Raw genomic sequence first — 20,726 nt, forward strand, 5'->3', positions numbered from 1 at the left:
GATTTTTTTCTCAAATTCACTTTTGTCTTGTGACTTTGATGGCATTTCATAAAATAAAAAAAATCCAAAAAAGTATTGTTGAATTTCGTAGTGATCTTTATGACGCCAACTGCATTTAGAGCAAAAAACTACCCCAGACCCAAATACCTAGAGGTGTGTAGTTTCTAAAAATACGTAACTTATGGAGGTCTTTCACTTCTATCATTAGATATACCATGTTAACCTAGAGATGCGCTTATCGGTTTTGTTTCAATGTAAAATTGTAGAAAATGTTGTTTTATTATTGGGGTGTTTTCTGGGCAAGAAAAGTGGGATACCAATACATATTTGGTATTGGTGGATTCAGCAGAATCGGGGCTTTTACGAATAATAAAATTTTTGTCAGTAAATGTAATTTTTCTTGAAAAAAAAACACAAAATAAAAACATATTTTTCTTTATTTATTTTTTTTTTTACATATTTCACTCAAAATTTTTGTTACATCTCTTGAAAAATTGATTATTTTTTTTACAGTGTTAAAGTCCAATTCGCTCCGGAAAAAACGATATATAATTTGCCTTATTTCATGTAGGCTTTCTTGTCAAAAAACTTAAGCAAATGTAATGAGTGCAAAATGTCTCAAAATTGCTTGGCAGTAGATGTTCGCTTTTAGGGCAAATTGGCTGGCAGTGAAAGGGTTAAGAGACGCAGAGAAAGTTGTTGTTGTACAAGGTAATAATTATGACATTATTTTGTTTGTGACACTTTCACTATATAAATGTCTGAAATCGGTTCATATGGATAGAAAGGCACTGCCCCTATTGAGTAAGAGCCGGAAAATAGCAGCAGTTAGAGACTGCAGTATCTGCAGGCTTATCATAATGAGGGAACCGAATGAGTATTAGCCCAATGTTTTGGCACAAGCCTTTGTCAAGGGGAAATGTTAAAAACGAGTGTGTGGAGTAATTGTATATTATGGGATGTGGTTCTGCCTTAGATTTATGAAGACGCTATGTGCTCCAGCACTTATTTACCTGTTAAAGGAAATGTTTCAGATGACTTTCTCATACTGAGTGCCCTCTGTTGATTGCAGTCTCCTGTTATCACATTAAAGGAACAGTAACACCAAAAAATTAAAGTGTATAAAAATAATTAATATATTATGTACTATTGCCCTGCACTGGTAAAAGTTGTGTGTTTGCTTCATAAACACTACTGCAGTTTATATAAATACACTGCTGTGTAGCAATGGGGGCAGCCATTTAAATTGAAAAAAGGAGAAAAGGCACAGGTTACTAAGCAGATAACAGATAAGTAGCATAGATTCCCATTGAATTCTACACAGTTTATCTGTTATCTTCTTATGTAACCTGTGCCTTTTCTCCTTTTTTCAATTTAAATGGCTGTCCCCATGGCTACACAACAGCTATTTCTATTAACTACAGTAGTCTTTCTAAAGCAAACACACAACTTTTACCAGTGCAGGGCAACAGTACATATATTTTAATTATTTTAAAACATTTTTATTTTTTAGTGTTACTGTTCCTTTAACCTTATTGTTTGGAAGAGTTCATGAAACCGTTACTTTTTAGAAGCTAAAATACAGAAAACAGAAGAGGGAGACCCTCACGAGCAAAAAGAAAACAAAGAGCATGAAGTGACTGGGTCTATTATAGAGACTGATCCCCTTAATAAGGACTGTGCTGAAACAGAGAAAGGGATAAAAGAAAGTAAGTACAAACCACAAGGCTGACAGTAGCTGGTTTAGATCAGCCAACCTATCACAATGGCACGTTAGTGCCACATAGAAGCTAGGGTGAAAAATCATATACATAACTGTTAATTTATCCATTAGACAGGCTAAGGGCAGACGGTGCATATCCGCTCCCTGTAGCTGCACATAGGCTGATGCTGCGCACGTCAGTGTAGGTACATAAAGGTGCAGATGAAAGCGGATCAGCTTCTCTCCATCTGTGTACAAAATGCGGGCAGAGAGAAGCAGATGAAAGGCACTTAGCCTTAGAAATGAGATTAAAAAATGAACAGAGCAACTTAAGATCTAGTAACCCTTAGTAACCAAACAGCGGTTACTCTTTGTTGGTCTGCTGTTTAAAAGCAGTTATTTTATTGGTTGCTATGGGTTTCCATGGAGGAAAACTTTACAGCAAACAGCTGATTGGTTGCTATGGGTTATCATAGAACAAATATTTCACTTGACATAAAGGACACATGGATTCCTCTGCCTGCAGGTGAAGGAACATGGATCCACTGTCATATGCTCCCTGCTATAGCTGCATTGACAGGTATGGCTTTGGCCCATGTGGTGCACGGAGCAGCACAAAAATGCATAAATATGTATCTCCCCCCCCAATATCTGCTCTGTGTAGTTTCACATAGTGTGACACCATGCCTGCAATGGAGCTACGGGGTGGGGCGTATGAGAACAGATCTGCATTTCTCCACCTGGGTTAAAAATACGCTTAGTACTCATCCTCCAAGCACTCCGGCCCTGAGGAACATGCACAGTATGAGGGGGTACAGGCACACCCCGTCTTTATATCCTGCTTCCTCCATCCCACCCCTCCTGAATACAGCACTGCCAAATGTAGGGAACATTGTAATTGTGAAATTAGCTGCGAAGATCTGTAACAATTCTACATGCAATGAAGGCCGACTGTAAAGTAAAAACACTGGGCATGTTGCTCCGCAATTTTTTTTTACTTTGCACTCTGCCTTTCTAATAGTAAATGGCCCCTAAAGCCTTACTTTACCAATCTTGTCTTATTGTTGCTATTGGCCATACTAAACTACACACAGCTCTGTTTGTAGAGCAATGAGAGATGCCTCAGGGTGTGGGAGATGAGACATTAGTGCTGAATGGAGAGTTCTCTGAACAATCTTATGTTTTAGGTGCCAAGGAATCAATATCAGCAGAACTGGCAGAGGAAACAGATGAACAAGAAAGGGGAGTTGATGAAAAGAAAAAAGTTGTTGATAATAACAACACAGGGGCTCACAACATAAATGAGAACAAACAAACACAAGGGAAAAAGAAAAGTAAAGAGCAGAAATGGCAGTTACGTGAGAGAATGAAAGCTGAAAGAGCCGCCATTCAGAATACAGAATGGAATAAGAGCAGCCCTATGTAACAGGCCTTTGCTGAGCAAGTTTCCAGGCTATTTCTAACCCTATGGATTATGGGACACGTGATGTTTGACTGCTGTGTTGCTCTTATCAAGTTAAAGGCAGCGAGTCACGATGGCACCTCAGTAGAATTACCCCCAAGTGGTGTAAAAGTCCTCTCCCAAGCAACGTCAAATTCAAGCAATGTCAGTGTCTATGTTTGCTATTACGTACCAACAGGATTCATGTTCTATAAGAGCTCGCTGCTACACCCCAACCAATGGCCAATGGACCCACCTACCAGCTTTCCCCCTTCCCAGACCTGTTACACAACCCTACCTACAGGTCGCCCTGATAAGGAAACTGCGTAAACTGAAACTGACATCACCGTCTATTTGGCGGATCGACCAGGTGCAACTGGTCTTGTTCCTGGAGCCACTAAAGTGGCTTCTGCTACACCCCAAACAATGGTTAATGGACCTACCTACTCAACCCTACCTACAGGTCTTCCCATCCAGTAGAATGTGTAAATTGAAGCTGATATCACCAGCTACTGAAAGTGACGTCCCTTCATCTGCAGATCAACCAGGTTGTTACTGGTTTTGTTCCTTGGGCCACTTAAGTGGCTTCTGCTACACCCCAAAAAATAATGGCATTGATTAAAGGTACTTGTGTCCAAAGCCACACTCCTTGTGCTTCTGTGCAGTTGTGCTGTGTACGTGCCAAATGTTAGGCACCCCCAGTGATGCTGTGTCCACAGTCACTGGGGGTGCCTAACATTTGGCATGTACAGGTTAATGGGGTTGTCCACCTTTATATTAAGTTTTAGTACGACATAGACATTGATATTCTGTGACAATTTGCAATTGGTTTTGATTTTATTGTTTGGATTTACAGCAGGTATTTGTTTGCTAGGACCTTGTTTACTTTAGCAGCCACACAGTGGTGTGAATGAGAGACTGGAATATATATAGGAGAGGAACTGAACAGAGAGATAAGTAATAACAGTAACAATAATAACAACATGGTAACTTCACATAACAATAGTTTTTTGCCTGTTGGGGTCAGTGACTCCCATTTGCAATTGGGAAAGATGTAGAAAAGAAAGGCATATCATTCAAAAACTAGAAAAATATATAGAACCAATTGCAAAGTTCATAACAATGGGACATTCTGTAACATACTAAAAGTAAACTGAGTCATCCACTCTTTTAAGAACTAATGCACCTGAAGGCCTGAATGAGGGTCACACTATTCATACAGAAAATCTGAAACTCATTTCAAATGAGGGATCCATGAACGCTGGCATTGAGTACGGAATACTGTCTATAAGGTTAGACCCTTAAATAGATCCCTGCCTGCATTAAGCAGCACTCTATCAGAGAGGGGCAGGCAGAAGTGGTACGTAGGCACCCCCATCCTACCCCCTGTACTGTATAATGGAGCTGTGAATGAGAATTTAAGAAAAGTATCTTGGTGCTGAATGAATGCGGAGGGGCAAAAGGCTATTGGCTACTCTGGGTACAGTGCAGACCTTAGCGCCCAACAGTAGGATATCTACTGCACTATATAACAGATGTACTCTGCATCTTGTACTTGTTGACTTTTTCCACACAAATTTTTAAAATTTAGTTTTCAAAAACTATTCTCTAGTACATCTAGAATCACTTTTTTTGCTGTGTTTTTTTTATTCCAGGACCTTGTACTAATGTTGCACAAATGTACTACATCTGTATGAATAGTAACAAGTATATGACGGACATACTCCTTGCAGAATTACTCATATTTAAGGAAAGTTTGCTTAGCGAGGCCTCGGCAGGGATTTTGCGGAGCCAGGTTGTATTGGTGCCTAAAGCAATTCTAATTCATCTGGTGCCCTGACAACAGTACTAAGAATACTGTGCACTCCTTGCAGTATTTTTGCTAAGTGCCCTAACTAATGATTTTCACAAATGAATTCTCTTCTATTACCAAGAAAGCAGCATAAAGGGGCTCAGTGAAGGAGGCAGTGAAGGTGTGCAAGAGTCTTATAGGCTGACTCAGTGAATAAAAGGAGAGCCGTCCAGCCTCGTAGTCTAGAGAGATTCTGATTTTTCTGCAGGACCGGATGTGGGGTAAATCTATGTCTTTACCATCATGTTTCACTGAATATGTGACTTTATATGGACGTGTATACTCTGTCCATCTGTACAAACACCAGGACTTGTTACTATTCCCAATGACGGCCAGCTTCCCTTTCCTCTTTGTACTGGGATAGACCACCCCTACCCTCCAATCCTCAGATTCACTGACCTTCATATCCCAATAATGTCGCCCTGAGGTGAAACTCTTGGTGCTTAAAGCCTGACCAATATACACAAATCTCTTAGGGGTTCTTGGGCGACCCAGGTCTGTTAGTGTGCAGACAGCGGATTTCCTATCCTTTGATACCAGAACCTGATCCCCAGCTGTGCTTATATCCAGTAACATGTCCGTAGCCTCCTGCCCATACAGCCTTTCATTTACCACAGCAAAAATCCCATCTAAGCCTTTGAGTAATGTCTCTGAGACCAGGTCCATGAAAACATCCCCTGAATCTAGGGCCTGTATGTGATTTGTTTCTTTGTGCTTATTGTGCCCCCCCTCCATGACAGCTCCACTAAAATCTGATTCCTGTCTGTTGCACAGACCCTCAATGTCACCGATCTTCCTAGACAGCTCGTCCTTCTTTATTTCCAGCTGCTGGATTAGGGTACAAAGATGGAGGAAAAGCTTCTCTTCTTCTCTGTAGATCTCATTCAGGACTCGCTTCTCTACAGCTTCCAGCTGTTCCTTGATGTCCCTAAACAGGGCAGTGATGACGTCTATCCAACAGGCTGCTTTTTCCTCCACTTCTCTTCTGCGCTCATGCAGCCTCTGGGCTTCTCCATCAGTCTCCTTTCTGTCTGGGCTCAGTTTGAGCAGAACATTTCTCAGTGCCTTTTTCTTCTTCTCAGAGGCCTCAATCAGTGAGCCCACACTGTGGCCCCTGTGCTCCTCAGCCATCCAGCAGTACACACAGACACAGGAAGAGTCCTCCCAGCAGTAATACTCCAGCATCTGTTTGTGTAGGGAACATTTCCACTTCATAAAGCTGGTGGTGGGCTCAGTGAGGACATGTTCTGCTGACTTGCTGTGCACCCTCAGGTGAGTGTCACACAGGGAAGCCTCACAGTGCAGACAGGATTTAGCAGCAGCTACAGATGAGCAAACACAGTAGGTGCAGCAGATATCACTCCCCCCCTGCTCTCCCTTATTAGGACGGAAGTGCTCGGCTATGTTCCCCAGGGCTCTGTTCCTCTGCAGTTCAGGGCGCTCCTGAAACTCCGCTCTGCATTCAGGGCAGGAATAACCGTCAGACTCCTCCTGGGAATCCAGCAGCCTCTCGGCACAGCCCTGGCAGAAGTTATGGCCACATGGCAGCATTATAGGGTCCGTATAAAGGTTCAGGCAGATGGAGCAGGTCAGCTCGTCTCTCACACCAGCAGCTGCCATTGCTGAAACCTGGAACAAGAAATAAAACTAATTGCTCCTCTTTTTCTTTAACCAGTGAGAGTTTCCTTATCCCCCTCCCCTTACACAGCGCGTGCACTAATATACGAGTTTCCTGTTAACCTTTGACATTAGGATTTTACATGTAAAACACCACCACCAAGAATTACAGTATATATAAGTACAATAGTACAAACTTACACTTTACTCCAAAAACTGGTTACAAAGTACTCCCCAAACTGTATTTCCTAAAAAAACAAACAAAAAAAAAAAAAAACGACATTTAATGCAAGGAGAAATAGAGAAAAAAAAATAAAAAAAGGAAAAAAAACCCAATATATATTAGGACTGATTCACTAAAGTGTGTTAAAACGAGCGCTATTTATAGCATGCGTAAAATTTTTATCGCGTCTAATTTTTAACGCACGATTCACTAAAAGGATATTTGCGTTAATTTAGACGCATGTGCGCTACTTTTCGCGCGTACGCCATATTAGCCATACACAGCATTACGTTTGTAAAACTACTTTTTTTGAAAATGCCCATTTCCCTGCAAACTGGCGGCTGCATCACTCTGGGGCCAACACAAACTTGAATAAATCCCACTGCAAAGTCCATATTGTGTTGCCAAAAGCTCATTAACTGTACTTTTCTATAATTACCGCCTGTCCCAAGTAGGGATTAATTTTCGCACAGACTAATGCGATATTTAGCGCGCCTAAGTGTTTGTGAATCATGCGTTAGTGTTATTTCGGCACACGAATTAACGCAATGCGATAAAATTAACGCATGGGGTTTGCTATTTAACGCACGCGATATGTGACTTAACGCATGCGATAATACTTTAGCTAATCGCACGTTTTTTGCGCATCAATTTTAACACTTAAAAGCATGCGATAAGCATTATGGCACTTTAGTGAATCAACCCTATTGTGTGGTAAGATCGAGATGAAGTATGGCTCAGTTAGCAGAATGGATCATTTGTACATAAAAGAATACTGTCACGGGAATTTTTTTTTCAAAATGTATCAGTTAATATGGCTGCAGATTTCTGCACTGAATTTAAAACAAACAGATTTTATATTTAATTTTTAAATTTCACATGGGGCTAGCCATATTCTTCATTTCCCAGGGTGCCACAGCCATGTGACCTGTGCTCTGATAAACTTCAGTCACACTTTACTGCTGCGTTGCAAGTTGGAATAATATCCCCCCTCCCAGCAGCCGATCAGCAGAACAATGGGAAGGGAGTAAGATAGCAGCTCCCTGACACCTCTCCTGAAGGATTCATCTGCAAATGGGTATACAGGCAAAACTGTCTATACTGACCCTCAATTATTTAGGGTTTAGGCATTTCTCTGCCAGCTAAAATACACTGCGGAAAAGGTGTCGCAAGTGCCGTTACGCACAATTAGCTTGTACAGTAAAGCATATTTATATACACCAGTGATCCTCAACCATTGGCTCTGAAGCAACATGTTGCTCACTATCCCTTTGGATGTTGCTCCCAGTGGCCTCAAAGCAGATGCTTATTATTGAATTCCTGGCTTGGGGCAAGTTTTGGTTGCATTTAAACCTGTTGTACTGCCAAACAGAACCTCCTGTTGGCTGCCAGTCCATGCAGGGGCTACCAAATAGCCAATCACAGCTCTTATTTGGCACCCCCAGGCATAGGCGGAGAGAGAATTTTTTGTTTGGGGAGGCTAAAGATGGGCCATACATAGACTGACCTAAAACTAATGTGAGATTTAGTGGATTCACTCACTGCTGGCGTAAAAAAATTAACCCCTCAACTATCTCTTCCAGTTCCCACTGACTTCCAGGGATACTGTGCAAAAGTGCAGGTGGGGGTGCTTTTTTCACTCTAAAATGCATAAGATGTAAAAGTATTCATGCATGCACTTCTGTGAGGGGGTCTCTATCCATTTGTGTTTGGGATCAGTTAGCCTAAATGCAGGGCCGGAACTAGGGGTAGGCAGAAGAGGCAGCTGCCTAGGGCACAAACACTGGGGGGCACCAGGCAGGAACCTCTACTGCCTACCCCTAGCTCCTTTTTCATTGCCCCCCACGCTTGTCAATACGCAGTGGGGGCAATGAACTATAGCGTAGCCACCGTCCCCCCTCCCCGCATGTGCGCGAGCTGAAACGCGAGGGGGGGGGCGGAAGGTGCAGGGGCGAGGTGGCCGACCCGGTTGCCTAGGGCGCCCGGTCGGCTTGGCCCGCCCCTGCTTAAATGTGTAGTTTTATAGCGAGAATGGCAGTGGGTAATGACACCCCAGGCACAGGGTCAGAATCCCGGTGGGCCCCGGCGGCCCAGACCCGACCCTTGCCGCCGCTCCCCCTGCCCGACTGTTCCTCCCCTGACACGTCCCGGGTGGGGGACCCTGCAGGGAGTTAGGGGGGCCCCTGCAGGGGGGGGGGGTTAGGGGACACAGCCGGTGGGGGCACCTTTTCTTTTAAAAGAAATATAAAAGAACAATTAGCTTTTTGTGGTGGAAAGAGTTAATTTAGGACCAGAGAAAGGGTCAAAAGTATATTACAGATGGCGGCTTACAAACATTATTTCATTTCAGTTAGTGATTCAGCCTTTAGACCATATATAATACAGTACCTGTGAGAGTGGGATGAAACCTGCAGCAGATATACAGAGCTAGTGAGGCTCTCACGTAAAGATTACAGCCTGCACAACCTTCATATCAGTCTTTGTGCCTGCAGTGTCTTCCTTTCCCCAGTCCTGCCTACATCTGTGGCTTGATTGGCCAATTTCACTGTCAAGAGAGCTGCACCCTGATTGGAGAAGCCACAGGAAGAAAGATCCAATCAGAGTGCAGCTGATTACAACAGAACCAGAGCTTGCAGGAATGCACAAACCTACTCAGATGTTAAAGTAGCAGCAGCAGCAGCAGCGCAGAGAAAGTCAAGTATAGGGTGAGTTGGTTTTTTTATGTGCCAAGCAGGTTTACTGAAAATCTGCCTATGCCCCCAGGTACTATACCTGATACAGGTATAGGACCCGTTATCCAGAATGCTCGGGACCAAGGGTATTCCGGATAAGGGGTCTTTCCGTAATTTGGATCTCCATACCTTAAGTCTGCTAAAGAATCAACAAAACAATAATTAAACCCTATGGGATTGTTCTGCCCCAATAAGGGGTAATTATATCTTAGTTGGGATCAAGTACAGGTACTGTTTTATTATTACAGAGAAAAGGGAATCATTTAACCATTAAATAAACCCAATAGGGCTGTTCTGCCCCCAATAAGGGGTAATTATATCTTAGTTGGGATCAAGTACAGGTACTGTTTTATTATTACAGAGAAAAGGGAATCATTTAACCATTAAATAAACCCAATAGGGCTGTTCTGCCCCCAATAAGGGGTAATTATATCTTAGTTGGGATCAAGTACAGGTACTGTTTTATTATTACAGAGAAAAGGGAATCATTTAACCATGAAATAAACCCAATAGGACTGTTCTGCCCCCTATAAGGGGTAATTATATCTTAGTTGGGATCAAGTACAGGTACTGTTTTATTATTACAGAGAAAAGGGAATCATTTAACCATTAAATAAACCCAATAGGGCTGTTCTGCCCCCAATAAGGGGTAATTATATCTTAGTTGGGATCAAGTACAGGTACTGCTTTATTATTACAGAGAAAAGGGAATCATTTAACCATTAAATAAACCCAATAGGGCTGTTCTGCTCCCAATAATTCCAGATCCTGAATACATTATACAATGATGGGCAGAAGTAGTGGCACCTAAAATAAAATGTTAAATGGCAGAGTGAATTACTTGCTATGTAAACAGTGTAATTTAGAAATATAAAGTACCCCATAAAAATCATAACACTATCCCTTTAATAGCGCTTGGCATCAGATATCATATTAAGCTGTTAACCCCCTAAAATCCCTTAATAAAGCGGATATCTTACGCTGGGTTTTAGCTTCAAGGTCATTTTGTTACACAGAGGAAAGTAGTGGTTGAGTGTTTTGCTGTACAAGCGACACTTTATAGTATATCCAATAAATGTAAGTTTCTGGGGTCTAAGATGATGTTTTGACCAATTAGATAACACAATTTAATTGTATTTGATCATAACATGCTAATATTGTTTATGCAAGGGTAAAAAAACACATTTAATGGGATGTGGGTGAGGCAATTTAGTCCAAAGCTACTGAGTGCTGTATTGCTATTGTAAGCTTGGTGCACCCAATCAATGAAATTCCTTATCTGAGCGAGCGTTACAAGGGTCCCCAGCTGTGGTGTTTTGTGGGAAATCACCCAGACTTTTTAAACTTATACATCAATATATTCAATTCAGTAGAACTTCAGTTATACCAAATTATTGTTAACATTTATTTATAAAGCGCCAACATATTCCGCAGCGCTGTACAATAATGCCAAATATTCATCCCCGTTCCTTTAGGCTCCTTTAGTAGATGTAATGCATATCACATATATATTGCTTTTCTTGTAATCGCTTTTAAATGTGTAAGATTTTTACAATATATATATATATATAAAATATAAATAATAATAGTATAATATTATAATATAATATTAATCACCCCTTTTACTAGGATTACGGTTCTTGAGAAGCAGACAAATAATACACACCAATAAGTGTATATATAAATGAATATATTGAATAGCAAATCAATTGAAGGATTATTTAAAGGAACAGTAACACAAAAATTTTATACCTTATAAGTCACAAAACATCTCTAACCTGAGATCTCTAGGCCTAGCCTTTCCCCCCTTGCCTTTTTTAAATGCTTCATGTAGAATTTTAGTGATGAACTGCTCCATAGCAGCATGGCGAAAAGGCAATGGCTGCTTGAATTCCTGTGTGCGCTGACCCGGATGTTGTCTTTGTGTTGGAAGACCTTCGGCACTTAAGCTTTTTATTAGTGTATGCAGTTTCAATTTATGTTTCTATTTCTCCAGACAGTTTGGGGGGTAATGTTGCGATCATAAATTTAAACTACATAAGCTGATAAAAAGATTAAGTGCGGAAGGTCCTCCGACACGAAGACAACGTCCGGGTCAGCGCACACAGGAATTCAAGCAGCCATTGCCTTTTCGCGGTGCTGCTATGGAGCAGTTCATCACTAAAATTCTACATGAAGCATTTAAAAAAGGCAAGGGGGGAAAGGCTAGGCCTAGGGGCACATTTACTAATCCATGAACGTCCGAAAAAGCGTCTGAATGCGTTTTTTTTGTAATGATTGGTATTTTGCGACTTTTTCGCAAATTGTCGCGAATTTTTCGAGCTCAATACGAAAGAGTCGTAATGGCTATGAAAAAGTCGTGACAATTCACGAAAGTCATAATGGCTATGAAAAAGTCGCGACAATTCACGAAATTTGTAATGGCTATGAAAAAGTCGCGACTATTCGCGCAAGTCGTAACGGCTACGAAAAAGTCGCGACGATGACGAAAAAATCGCAAAAATACGAAAAAGTCGCAAAATGTTTGTTTCCAATCCGATTTTTTCCCATTCGGGATTCGGATTCGTGGATTAGTAAATCAGCCCCCTAATGTTAGAGATGTTTTGTGACTTATAAGGTATTTAAATATTTTTGTGTTACTGTTCCTTTAAAACAAAACAATACATTTACACTATTTACATTTACAGATTAATAACAAAGTCGACATGATTATAGCTACCGACAAGCCAGCTGATCATGGCCTCCCTCTGGTCTGTAGCCCTCGCATCCTGCCCGGCCACTTCTGATGCAGTTCCAAGATGCTCTCTCTGGAAGCTCCCCAGATGCTCCTCCCCAGGTTCCCCCTCTTACTACTGTCCAGTCCACATTTATACACATTTTCAGCCACTGCCCCCACATACCAACTGATCAGTTGGGGTTGATAAAAACCCCACCTCGCCTTTGTTCAGTTACTGTTGAGAAGGCTTCTCGCATACGGTAATGAGTTTTTATGGCTCCTGTAGCAGCCGTACTGTCCCACCACCATCCACAAATAAACCCTTTGATATGGAGATTTGGCTTTGGGTGTGACGACTGGTTTATAGTAATCAGTAGAACTCCCCCATACAGTGTGTATAACACATAAATATGTATAAAGACACAAACACATATGTATATAACACATATAATGGCACCCAAGATGAGCAATTTCTTACACCTGAAACCCCCGGGTGGTGCTCCTGGTAGGGGCGCGCAAGCGTTCGCGCAGTACAGTGAATAGCCAAACTTTAACACAAAAGCCAGCTTTTTCACTTAACTGCACTCGTGCGGGCCCCAGCATTGCTACAAAAGGAAAAGGAAGGAAGAGGGTCGCTCATCTGCATTTACCCCTGGCCGGTGCAGTTTCCTCCTAACAAGAGCATCAGCTGGGGGTTTCAGATAAGTGATTACAATCGCTGGCGTGGCCTAACATTTGGCACCCCCTAGTGATTTAGCCTTTCCTTCTCCTTTAATATTTGTTTTTCATAATAGTGACAGTTTCCCCTTTAACAACAGCAACAACCCCTGCAAATCACCTGAACATGACACTACAAAAGCCGAGGGTTTTTGCTTTTGCACGTAGATTTCCATGTGCAGATTGCTTGTTCCTAGAAACCAACATAGGATGTTAATATAAAAGGGAAAGTCACTGATGACTGACTAGATTACCAGGCACATTTCAACATGAATTCTAAGAATCTCCTTATACATTATGCATGGGCTCAGCTCCGCGCCATGATAGATGGGCCACTGGCTTGTATGCAGAGCTCAATCTGAAGGGAATTATGTCTGTTTCAGGGTAATGACGATATGGAAAATGTATGGTAGCACAGTACATCCATTGTCTTTTCTCTAATGTGGGTTTATTTTGGGCAGTGTTATGAAGATTTGAGTTCATTCCTTCTCCTGAATGTTGAAAGAAATCTGCACATAAATACATGCAATTACCCTGAGAATGAGGTTACCAAATCCATGTAATAATGGCACCTACTGTAGGCATATATTTGTGGCTACCTTGCTGCTAACCTGAGTTCAATACTGACCTATGTTCACCATGTGCTTTGGTGCGGTTACTCCAGATTCCTCCGAAGGTGTACAAGAGCAGGAGGTGCAGGCCGCAATGGGCCATAGGGCGGGTGGTAATGACCGGGCTTGCCTGCGCCTCCTACAGCTGCATTTGGCTCAGGGAGCAGAGTGGATCTTTCCCTAGGGCACAAGTGCTTCTTGAGGGTGCGCTCTTGCTCCCCTTGCACCCTGGGAAACAGAAAATGAATAATCCATTCCCATTTGGAGAAACCGACACATGACTTTCATGGCTCACTTTTCCTTTGTTCAGTGGTCCCTTCTTTTTGGAAAAGCCATATCATATCCCTACTCCCCTCCCCTTGGGGCCACAGTCACTATGGCCTTCACTTGATTATTTTTATATGAGAATTAACCAAAAAAGTAACCAAAACTGACTTCTGTGATTTATGCTTTTCCCATATACAGCAATACGTAGAGTCCTGTTCAGGTCCGGTTGGAGAGACCATAACCAATACGAACTTGCTGACTTGCAACACGACACAGATCCGCTGACCCACAATACACCCTGGTACACAACCCTACCTGCCCTATCTAAACCATTAGCCTGACCTGAGGACCCATGAAATCCATAAAAAAGTGTCATCTCCGTTGGCTGAAAGTGACATCAGTTCGGAGTCAGATCAACCAGGTCAGGGCAGAAAAAATACCTTTTGACTTTGGGAGAGGTGGGGGTGGAATGTGAGCCTGAATTCCACCATTCCACCCGTCTACCCAGAAAGGGCACCAATGGACTGACCACATAGGGAATTATGGACTTTCAGCCTGAAACTGTACCGCTTTCTGGAAGGTACCCAACCCAATGCAGGACTATAGAATAGGGAGTGATGATGAACAATAGGGTCATTTTGCCTTACATGCCAATGCCCCCCAAACCCCTACATGTGCCATAGACTTTATAGCTCCAAGGTGCACACACGTTCCTTTAGGGCTAGGAGTTCTCAGGGGATTATTCTTCTACAGTAAATGTAGTGATGCCATAAATTTCTGTGCCAAGTAGAACTCACTTGCAGCCCTTTAAAGTGCCAGCCCTTATTAAGCATATTGGTGAAGAATGATAAAAACAATGAAAAATGGATAAAAGCAATGGAAACAATATTACAGCAGATGGATAGAGGATTTGATGTAGCGCTGAGCACTTTTGCTGTTTGAGCTCTGTGCCAATTCTATCACCACAGCATCTGTTTTTAGCATTTTGATGTAATAGCCTAGAATTATTATTAAATGTGTGAGAATGGGGCTTTATTTGCATGATGTCTCAGTAGATGAAGATGTGCTGTGTTCTGCTGGAAGAGCAACAGTATATGGCTTTGGGTTTTGTAGGCTGGCTGGCGTTTGCTGCTTACTGGCATTTCTCAGGCTGGCTGTAGGTGGTCTGCAAGTAACCAACCAGGTAGTAAAATGCATTATTTATAGGATATTAAAGGGCCACCGCACCCTCATGTTTAAAAATTCCCTATATACCTACCATAATCTGCAGAACTGGCCTTTCTATGGCCACCATTAGATTGCTGTTTTTGCTTTGTTTAAGCAGCCATTGTATGACAGGCAGGCTGGCTACATACTCCTTACTACCTTCCGACTGTATTTTCCCATTACAATAGGTCAGAAGGGCGCATCCTGTAATTGGGGACATGACCAACTGAATGGGGCTGTACATGCCACCCACTAAAGCAGTCACAACACCCTATGCTTTTTTATAAGCTGTAATGAGAGATGCCATAAATGTACACAGATATATCTGAGGATAGAGTGGCCTTTTTAAGTTTTGCATTTGTCTAATAGAAAGTGGCCCACCATAATAAATGTGCAAAAGGGGTCCCCCACTCCCTGCAATGTGCTTTGATCACAACTTAGGACACAGTGTTGGACTTGTTGGCAGGCCGACATCAGGGGGGGCACTGGGGGGACAGTTGTCCCGGGCCCGGATGATCGTCGCTTTAAAGGGGGCCCGGCCATGATACAGTTTTTTAGCTCGGGCCCCCTTTAAAGAATAATGGGCCCTGTCATTGGTGGTCAGCCAGTAATTCGATTGGTTGCGCCCCGTGCATACGTGTGACATCAGTACGCATGGGGTGCAACCCTATAAAAATGTGCAGATGCAGCGGGGAGCTGGGGGACATATCAAGTGGATGCAGCCAGAGGAATCTGCAGGAAGCAGGGGGAGCTGGGGGGAGCCGCAGGAAGCAGGAGGATGCTGGGGGGAGCGCAGGATGCAGGAGGATGCTGGGGGTGGGAGCTGGAGGACGCGGGGGGGGGGGTAACTGGAGGATGCTGGGGGGATGCTGGCTACCAGTGTTTTAGTGGGGCCCTGGCTACCAATGTTTTAGGGAGTTCCTGGCTACCAATGTTTTAGGGAGTTCCTGGCTACCAATGTCTGTGTGTCCTTTGTACTGATGGGAGGGGTCCCTGGGGGAAGGGCCATTGGGGGGGGCAGGACGTGGGAGGAGAGGGGGCCCAGAAAATTTGTTGTGAGGGGCCCCGTGATTTCTGATGGCAGCCCTGCTTGTTGGTATTTTTTCTAACCTAACATGCAGGGCCGCCATCAGGGGGGCACAGGGGGGACTGTTGTCCCGGGCCCGGCCGATTGTTGCTTTAAAGGGGGCCTGGCCGTGACACAGCTTTTAAGCACGGGCCCCCTTTAAAGAATTACGGGCCCTTGGGTCATTGGTGGTCAGCGGGTAATTCAATTGGCTGGGCCCCGTGCGTACTGACGTCACAAGTACGCACGGGGCCCAGCCAATTGAATTACTCGCTGACCACGGGCGCAACCTTATAAAAACTGCAGCGGCGAGCCAGTGGGCATAAGAAGGGGATACAGCCGGAGGAGGAGGCGGTGGCGGCGGAGGATGATGATGATGATGATGTAGAAGGCGGGTGCTGGGGAGAGCCACAGGACATGCCTCAGGAGATGTTAGGGGGGGCTGGAGGATGTTGGGGACGACGCTGGGGGAAGCTGGAGGATGGTAAGGGGGGCTGGAGGATGCTGGGGGAAGCTGGATGATGGTAGGTGGGGCTGGAGCATGCTGGGGAGGATGCTGGAGGATGTTGGGGAGGATGCTGGAGGATGTTGGGGGAGGTCGCTGGGGGGAAACTGGATGATGGTAGGTGGGGCTGGAGGATGCTGGGGTAGGATGGTAGGTGGGGCTGGAGCATGCTGGGGAGGATGCTGGAGGATGTTGGGGAGGTCGCTGGGGGGAAACTGGATGATGGTAGGTGGGGCTGGAGGATGCTGGGGTAGGATGGTAGGTGGGGCTGGAGCATGCTGGGGAGGATGCTGGAGGATGTTGGGAAGGACACTGGGGGAAGCTGGAGGATGGTAAGGGGGGCTGGAGGATGCTGATGAGGGCGCTGGGGGAAGCTGGAGGATGCTGGGAGGGAGCTGGAGGATTTTGTGGAGGATGCTAGGGGGCAACTGGAGGATGCTGCAGCGGGGAGCGGGCCATAGTATGAGGATGCTGGGGGAGGACCAGCAATGTTTTAGGGGGCCCTCGGCTGGCTAGCAATGTTTTAGGGGGTCGCTACCCTGGCTACCAATGTTTTAGGGGGGCCCTGGCTACCAGTGTTTTAGGGGGCCCTGGCTACCAATGTCTCTGTGTCCTTTGTACTGATGGGAGGGGCCATTGGGGAGGCGTGTGGGGCGTGGGAGCCCAGAAATTTCTGTTCTGAGGGGCCCCGTAATTTCTGATGGCAGCCCTGCCAACATGCCTTGTCATAAAACAAGACTCGGAGACAAGGTTCTTATTGTGCAAGCCGTTTCTATAGCGCACCGACCGAGGCAACAGCATGTGATACGAGAAGCTTCAAAACAATACAGTAACGGTCTGTGCTTTTATAACCTTTCATATATGACGATTTCCATCAGAAACACTATATTCTAACAGTTATATCCATAAAAGCCAAAATTGTTAGTTACAAAAAAATATCTGTTATTATGAGCATGCAACTGTATTAAACTTAAGGTTTCCTGTGCAAACAGGAACGAGATGAGTTGTTTATTATCACCAAGGGGTGCAGGGCTGTCTGCTAGACTTCACATAGTCTCAAATCTGCCAGCTATGATCTTAAAATATCTATAAACCCATTACTGCCTTTTGCCATTCCTCTTATTTTACCCTGCCTTAGGCCTGTCTATATTGGGGACATAAATTGGGGCTATAGATCAAATAAAGGGGCGGTATCCCTTCTCAGACAGGTCCATTTTGGGGTGAAAGTCATTATATATAATTTTATTTATATTATTATACATATCAACATACTTGGGTGTCCAGGACCCACCACCCCAGTCGCAAAACTACTCTGGCAGTTACCCCCATATATACAACTCCTGTATATCAATCCTTCCACTCTCATAGATTGTTATATTGCAGGTTTCCAAGAAATCCATTTACATTTTTTTGCAATGGACAAAAAGGACTTTGGATTTCCAAAAACGATAATGGGTTAAACTCATCACATATAGTAAGAAGTGCAACCACTTGGCCACAAGGTGTCACCCAAACAGAAAATTCTATACATGAGGCAATAAGAATGAAGTTAACACATTGTATTTATGTAGGGACTGATTAAAGGCCTTGTCACAAGTGTGAAGAAATAGCTAAAAATATATATGCCATTTCCCTGGACTTTGCACATTGTGGGGCACATAGTGCAGCAGTTTTAGGTAAGCATACCTCTATGACAGGTGTTATACAGTATAGGAAAGCTTCCTGCGCAGGAGTTAATAGCATCTGAAAATCTAAAAGGGAAAGGCAGGCTGTATGAGTACTTTGTGAATGAGGTCATTAAAGGAACAGTAACACCAAAAAATGGAAATGTATCAAAGTATAATGGACTGCTACTGTACTAGTTTATTAAAAATACCCTACTGTGTAGCCATGGAGCAGCCATTCAAGCTGGAGAAAAGGAGAAAACGTACAGGTTCCATTGCAGAAAACAGATAAAACACCATTGTAGTCTACAGAGCTTTTCTATTATCATGGATACAAAGCAGGGTATTTATATAAACTGTGGTAGTGTTTCTGAAGCAAACACACTTCATTTTTTGGTGTTACGGTTCCTTTTAACAGTGATAGGTATGTAGCACCTGTAATGGTACCCCTAGAAGTGCAAACTAGACTGGTTACCTAGATAAAGCAGCACTGAGTCCCAACACAGGATTCATTTATTGCCTGATTGGAAGGGACTCTCCCAGGTAGTACTCTGCATGACCAAAGTGGCCACGTTTTGAAAAGAGACTCAGGTTAGAACTTCTCCTAGACATTTCAGCTGAAGGGGATATTAGGAAGGTAGATAATACAAAATCTCGATCACTGGATTGATTTTCCACCGCCATTAGCTTTTATAAGGAGAGAGGCTGCCAAGACCATCGGTTTCACATGATTAATCCTGCCCTGTTTGCAGCTTTAAGGCTAATTCCGCACGTAGCATATGGCGCATATTTTCGGCAAGCCGTAAAACGTCCCTTATTGTACATATTGTATGTCCCATATTGTACAATATACATGTACAGTGGAGCTGATCTGGCCACATTGGCTACAAGAAGACAAAAGAGAGGGGACTGATCAATGCACATTCCCTGATCCCCTGCTGTAACTGTAATCTCTCTTTTGGCAAATGTAGAACATACCAGTTAGCATTTCACATCATTAACCCACGTCCCATATTGTCTGGAAAAAGTCACAAGTTAACAAGTTGTACAGCTTTATGCTTTTAACAGTAATCAGGGGGTTGGTAATATAACTGAGGACATAATGTACACCCAGTAGTAAATAGAGAATGTACCAATCACGTAGAGCTCAAAACGTCACAATCTGTTCCCGTCTTAAGATGATTTCTGCAACTTTCTATCTGTCTATAAGCAAAAGTTCCAGACAGACCATAATATATGCCATACCATACTTTTCAAGGCTACTGTAAGCTTTACTTAGATTGCAAGCTCTATGGGTCAGGGATATCCTTCTGACAGTGTCTATTACCATGTGGAACTTAATCTCTGTATACTTAAACTTGCTATTATTCTATTTTTTAATATTGTAAAATGGTGCTGTGTATCCTAGCAGTGCTTTATAAATAACTTTATACGTACATACTGTATAAGTATTCTATATACCTGTCGATATGTACCTGTTGGAGACTTTTGGTCCAGGACGGGTGAAGAGTAAAAAGTGTCAGCACTCAAACATCAGTTATATTGTAATTGCCAATTACTGCAGGCAATTAATATAATAAATGGAAGGAGGCAGAATATATGCCCTGTTACTTTCAGGTACAGGTTTTGGACCCATTGTCCGGAAACCCATTATCCAGAAAGTTCCGAATTATGGGAAGGCCATCTCCCATAGATTCCATTTTATTCGAATAATTCACATTTTTAAAAATGGTTTCCTTTTTCTCTGTAATAATAAAACAGTACCTGTACTTGATCCCAACTAAGATATAATTACCCCTTATTGGGGCAGAACAATCCTATTGGGTTTATTTCATGGTTAAATGATTCCCTTTTCTCTGTAATAATAAAACAGTACCTGTACTTGATCCCAACTAAGATATAATTACCCCTTATTGGGGGCAGAACAGTCCTATTGGGTTTATTTCATGGTTAAATGATTCCCTTTTCTCTGTAATAATAAAACAGTACCTGTACTTGATCCCAACTAAGATATAATTACCCCTTATTGGGGGCAGAACAGCCCTATTGGGTTTATTTCATGGTTAAATGATTCCCTTTTCTCTGTAATAATAAAACAGTACCTGTACTTGATCCCAACTAAGATATAATTACCCCTTATTGGGGGCAGAACAGCCCTATTGGGTTTATTTAATGGTTAAATGATTCCCTTTTCTCTGTAATAATAAAACAGTACCTGTACTTGATCCCAACTAAGATATAATTACCCCTTATTGGGGGCAGAACAGCCCTATTGGGTTTATTTCATGGTTAAATGATTCCCTTTTCTCTGTAATAATAAAACAGTACCTGTACTTGATCCCAACTAAGATATAAATAATCCTTATTAAAGCCAAATAATCCTATTGTGTTTAATTATTGTTTAAAT

At 43.0% G+C, this 20,726-nt stretch overlaps 2 protein-coding genes across 8 annotated transcripts in view; one reads left to right on the forward strand and one right to left on the reverse strand.

Moving 5' to 3' along the window:
* Positions 1-3,958: 3,958 nt before the first annotated feature.
* On the reverse strand, positions 3,959-12,406 carry LOC100124771 (novel C3HC4 type (RING finger) and B-box zinc finger protein with SPRY domain). 7 transcript variants are annotated; one of them, XM_012962286.3, is made up of 4 exons: positions 12,291-12,394; positions 9,224-9,399; positions 6,814-6,860; positions 3,959-6,624 (listed from the first exon to the last, which is right to left on the reverse strand). In XM_012962286.3, the coding sequence occupies exon 4, from the start codon at positions 6,613-6,615 to the stop codon at positions 5,035-5,037; it is 1,581 nt and encodes a 526-aa protein (XP_012817740.1). In that variant the 5' UTR covers positions 6,616-6,624; positions 6,814-6,860; positions 9,224-9,399; positions 12,291-12,394; the 3' UTR covers positions 3,959-5,034. The 7 variants fall into 7 exon arrangements, with proteins under 7 accessions (XP_012817740.1, XP_012817767.1, XP_012817716.1 ...); XM_012962313.3 differs by having other exon boundaries at positions 12,287-12,394; XM_012962262.3 differs by lacking the exon at positions 9,224-9,399 and having other exon boundaries at positions 12,287-12,395.
* Positions 9,460-20,726, forward strand: part of c4orf48 (chromosome 4 open reading frame 48) — a 32,976-nt gene continuing 21,709 nt past the window's right edge. Inside the window, exon 1 of the mRNA XM_002936760.5 lies at positions 9,460-9,540. The gene's annotated coding sequence lies outside the window, so the exon portion shown is untranslated. The remainder of the gene's footprint in view (positions 9,541-20,726) is intronic.

Source organism: Xenopus tropicalis, chromosome 1 (genome assembly GCF_000004195.4).
Source record: "Xenopus tropicalis strain Nigerian chromosome 1, UCB_Xtro_10.0, whole genome shotgun sequence".
Lineage (NCBI taxonomy): Eukaryota > Metazoa > Chordata > Amphibia > Anura > Pipidae > Xenopus > Xenopus tropicalis.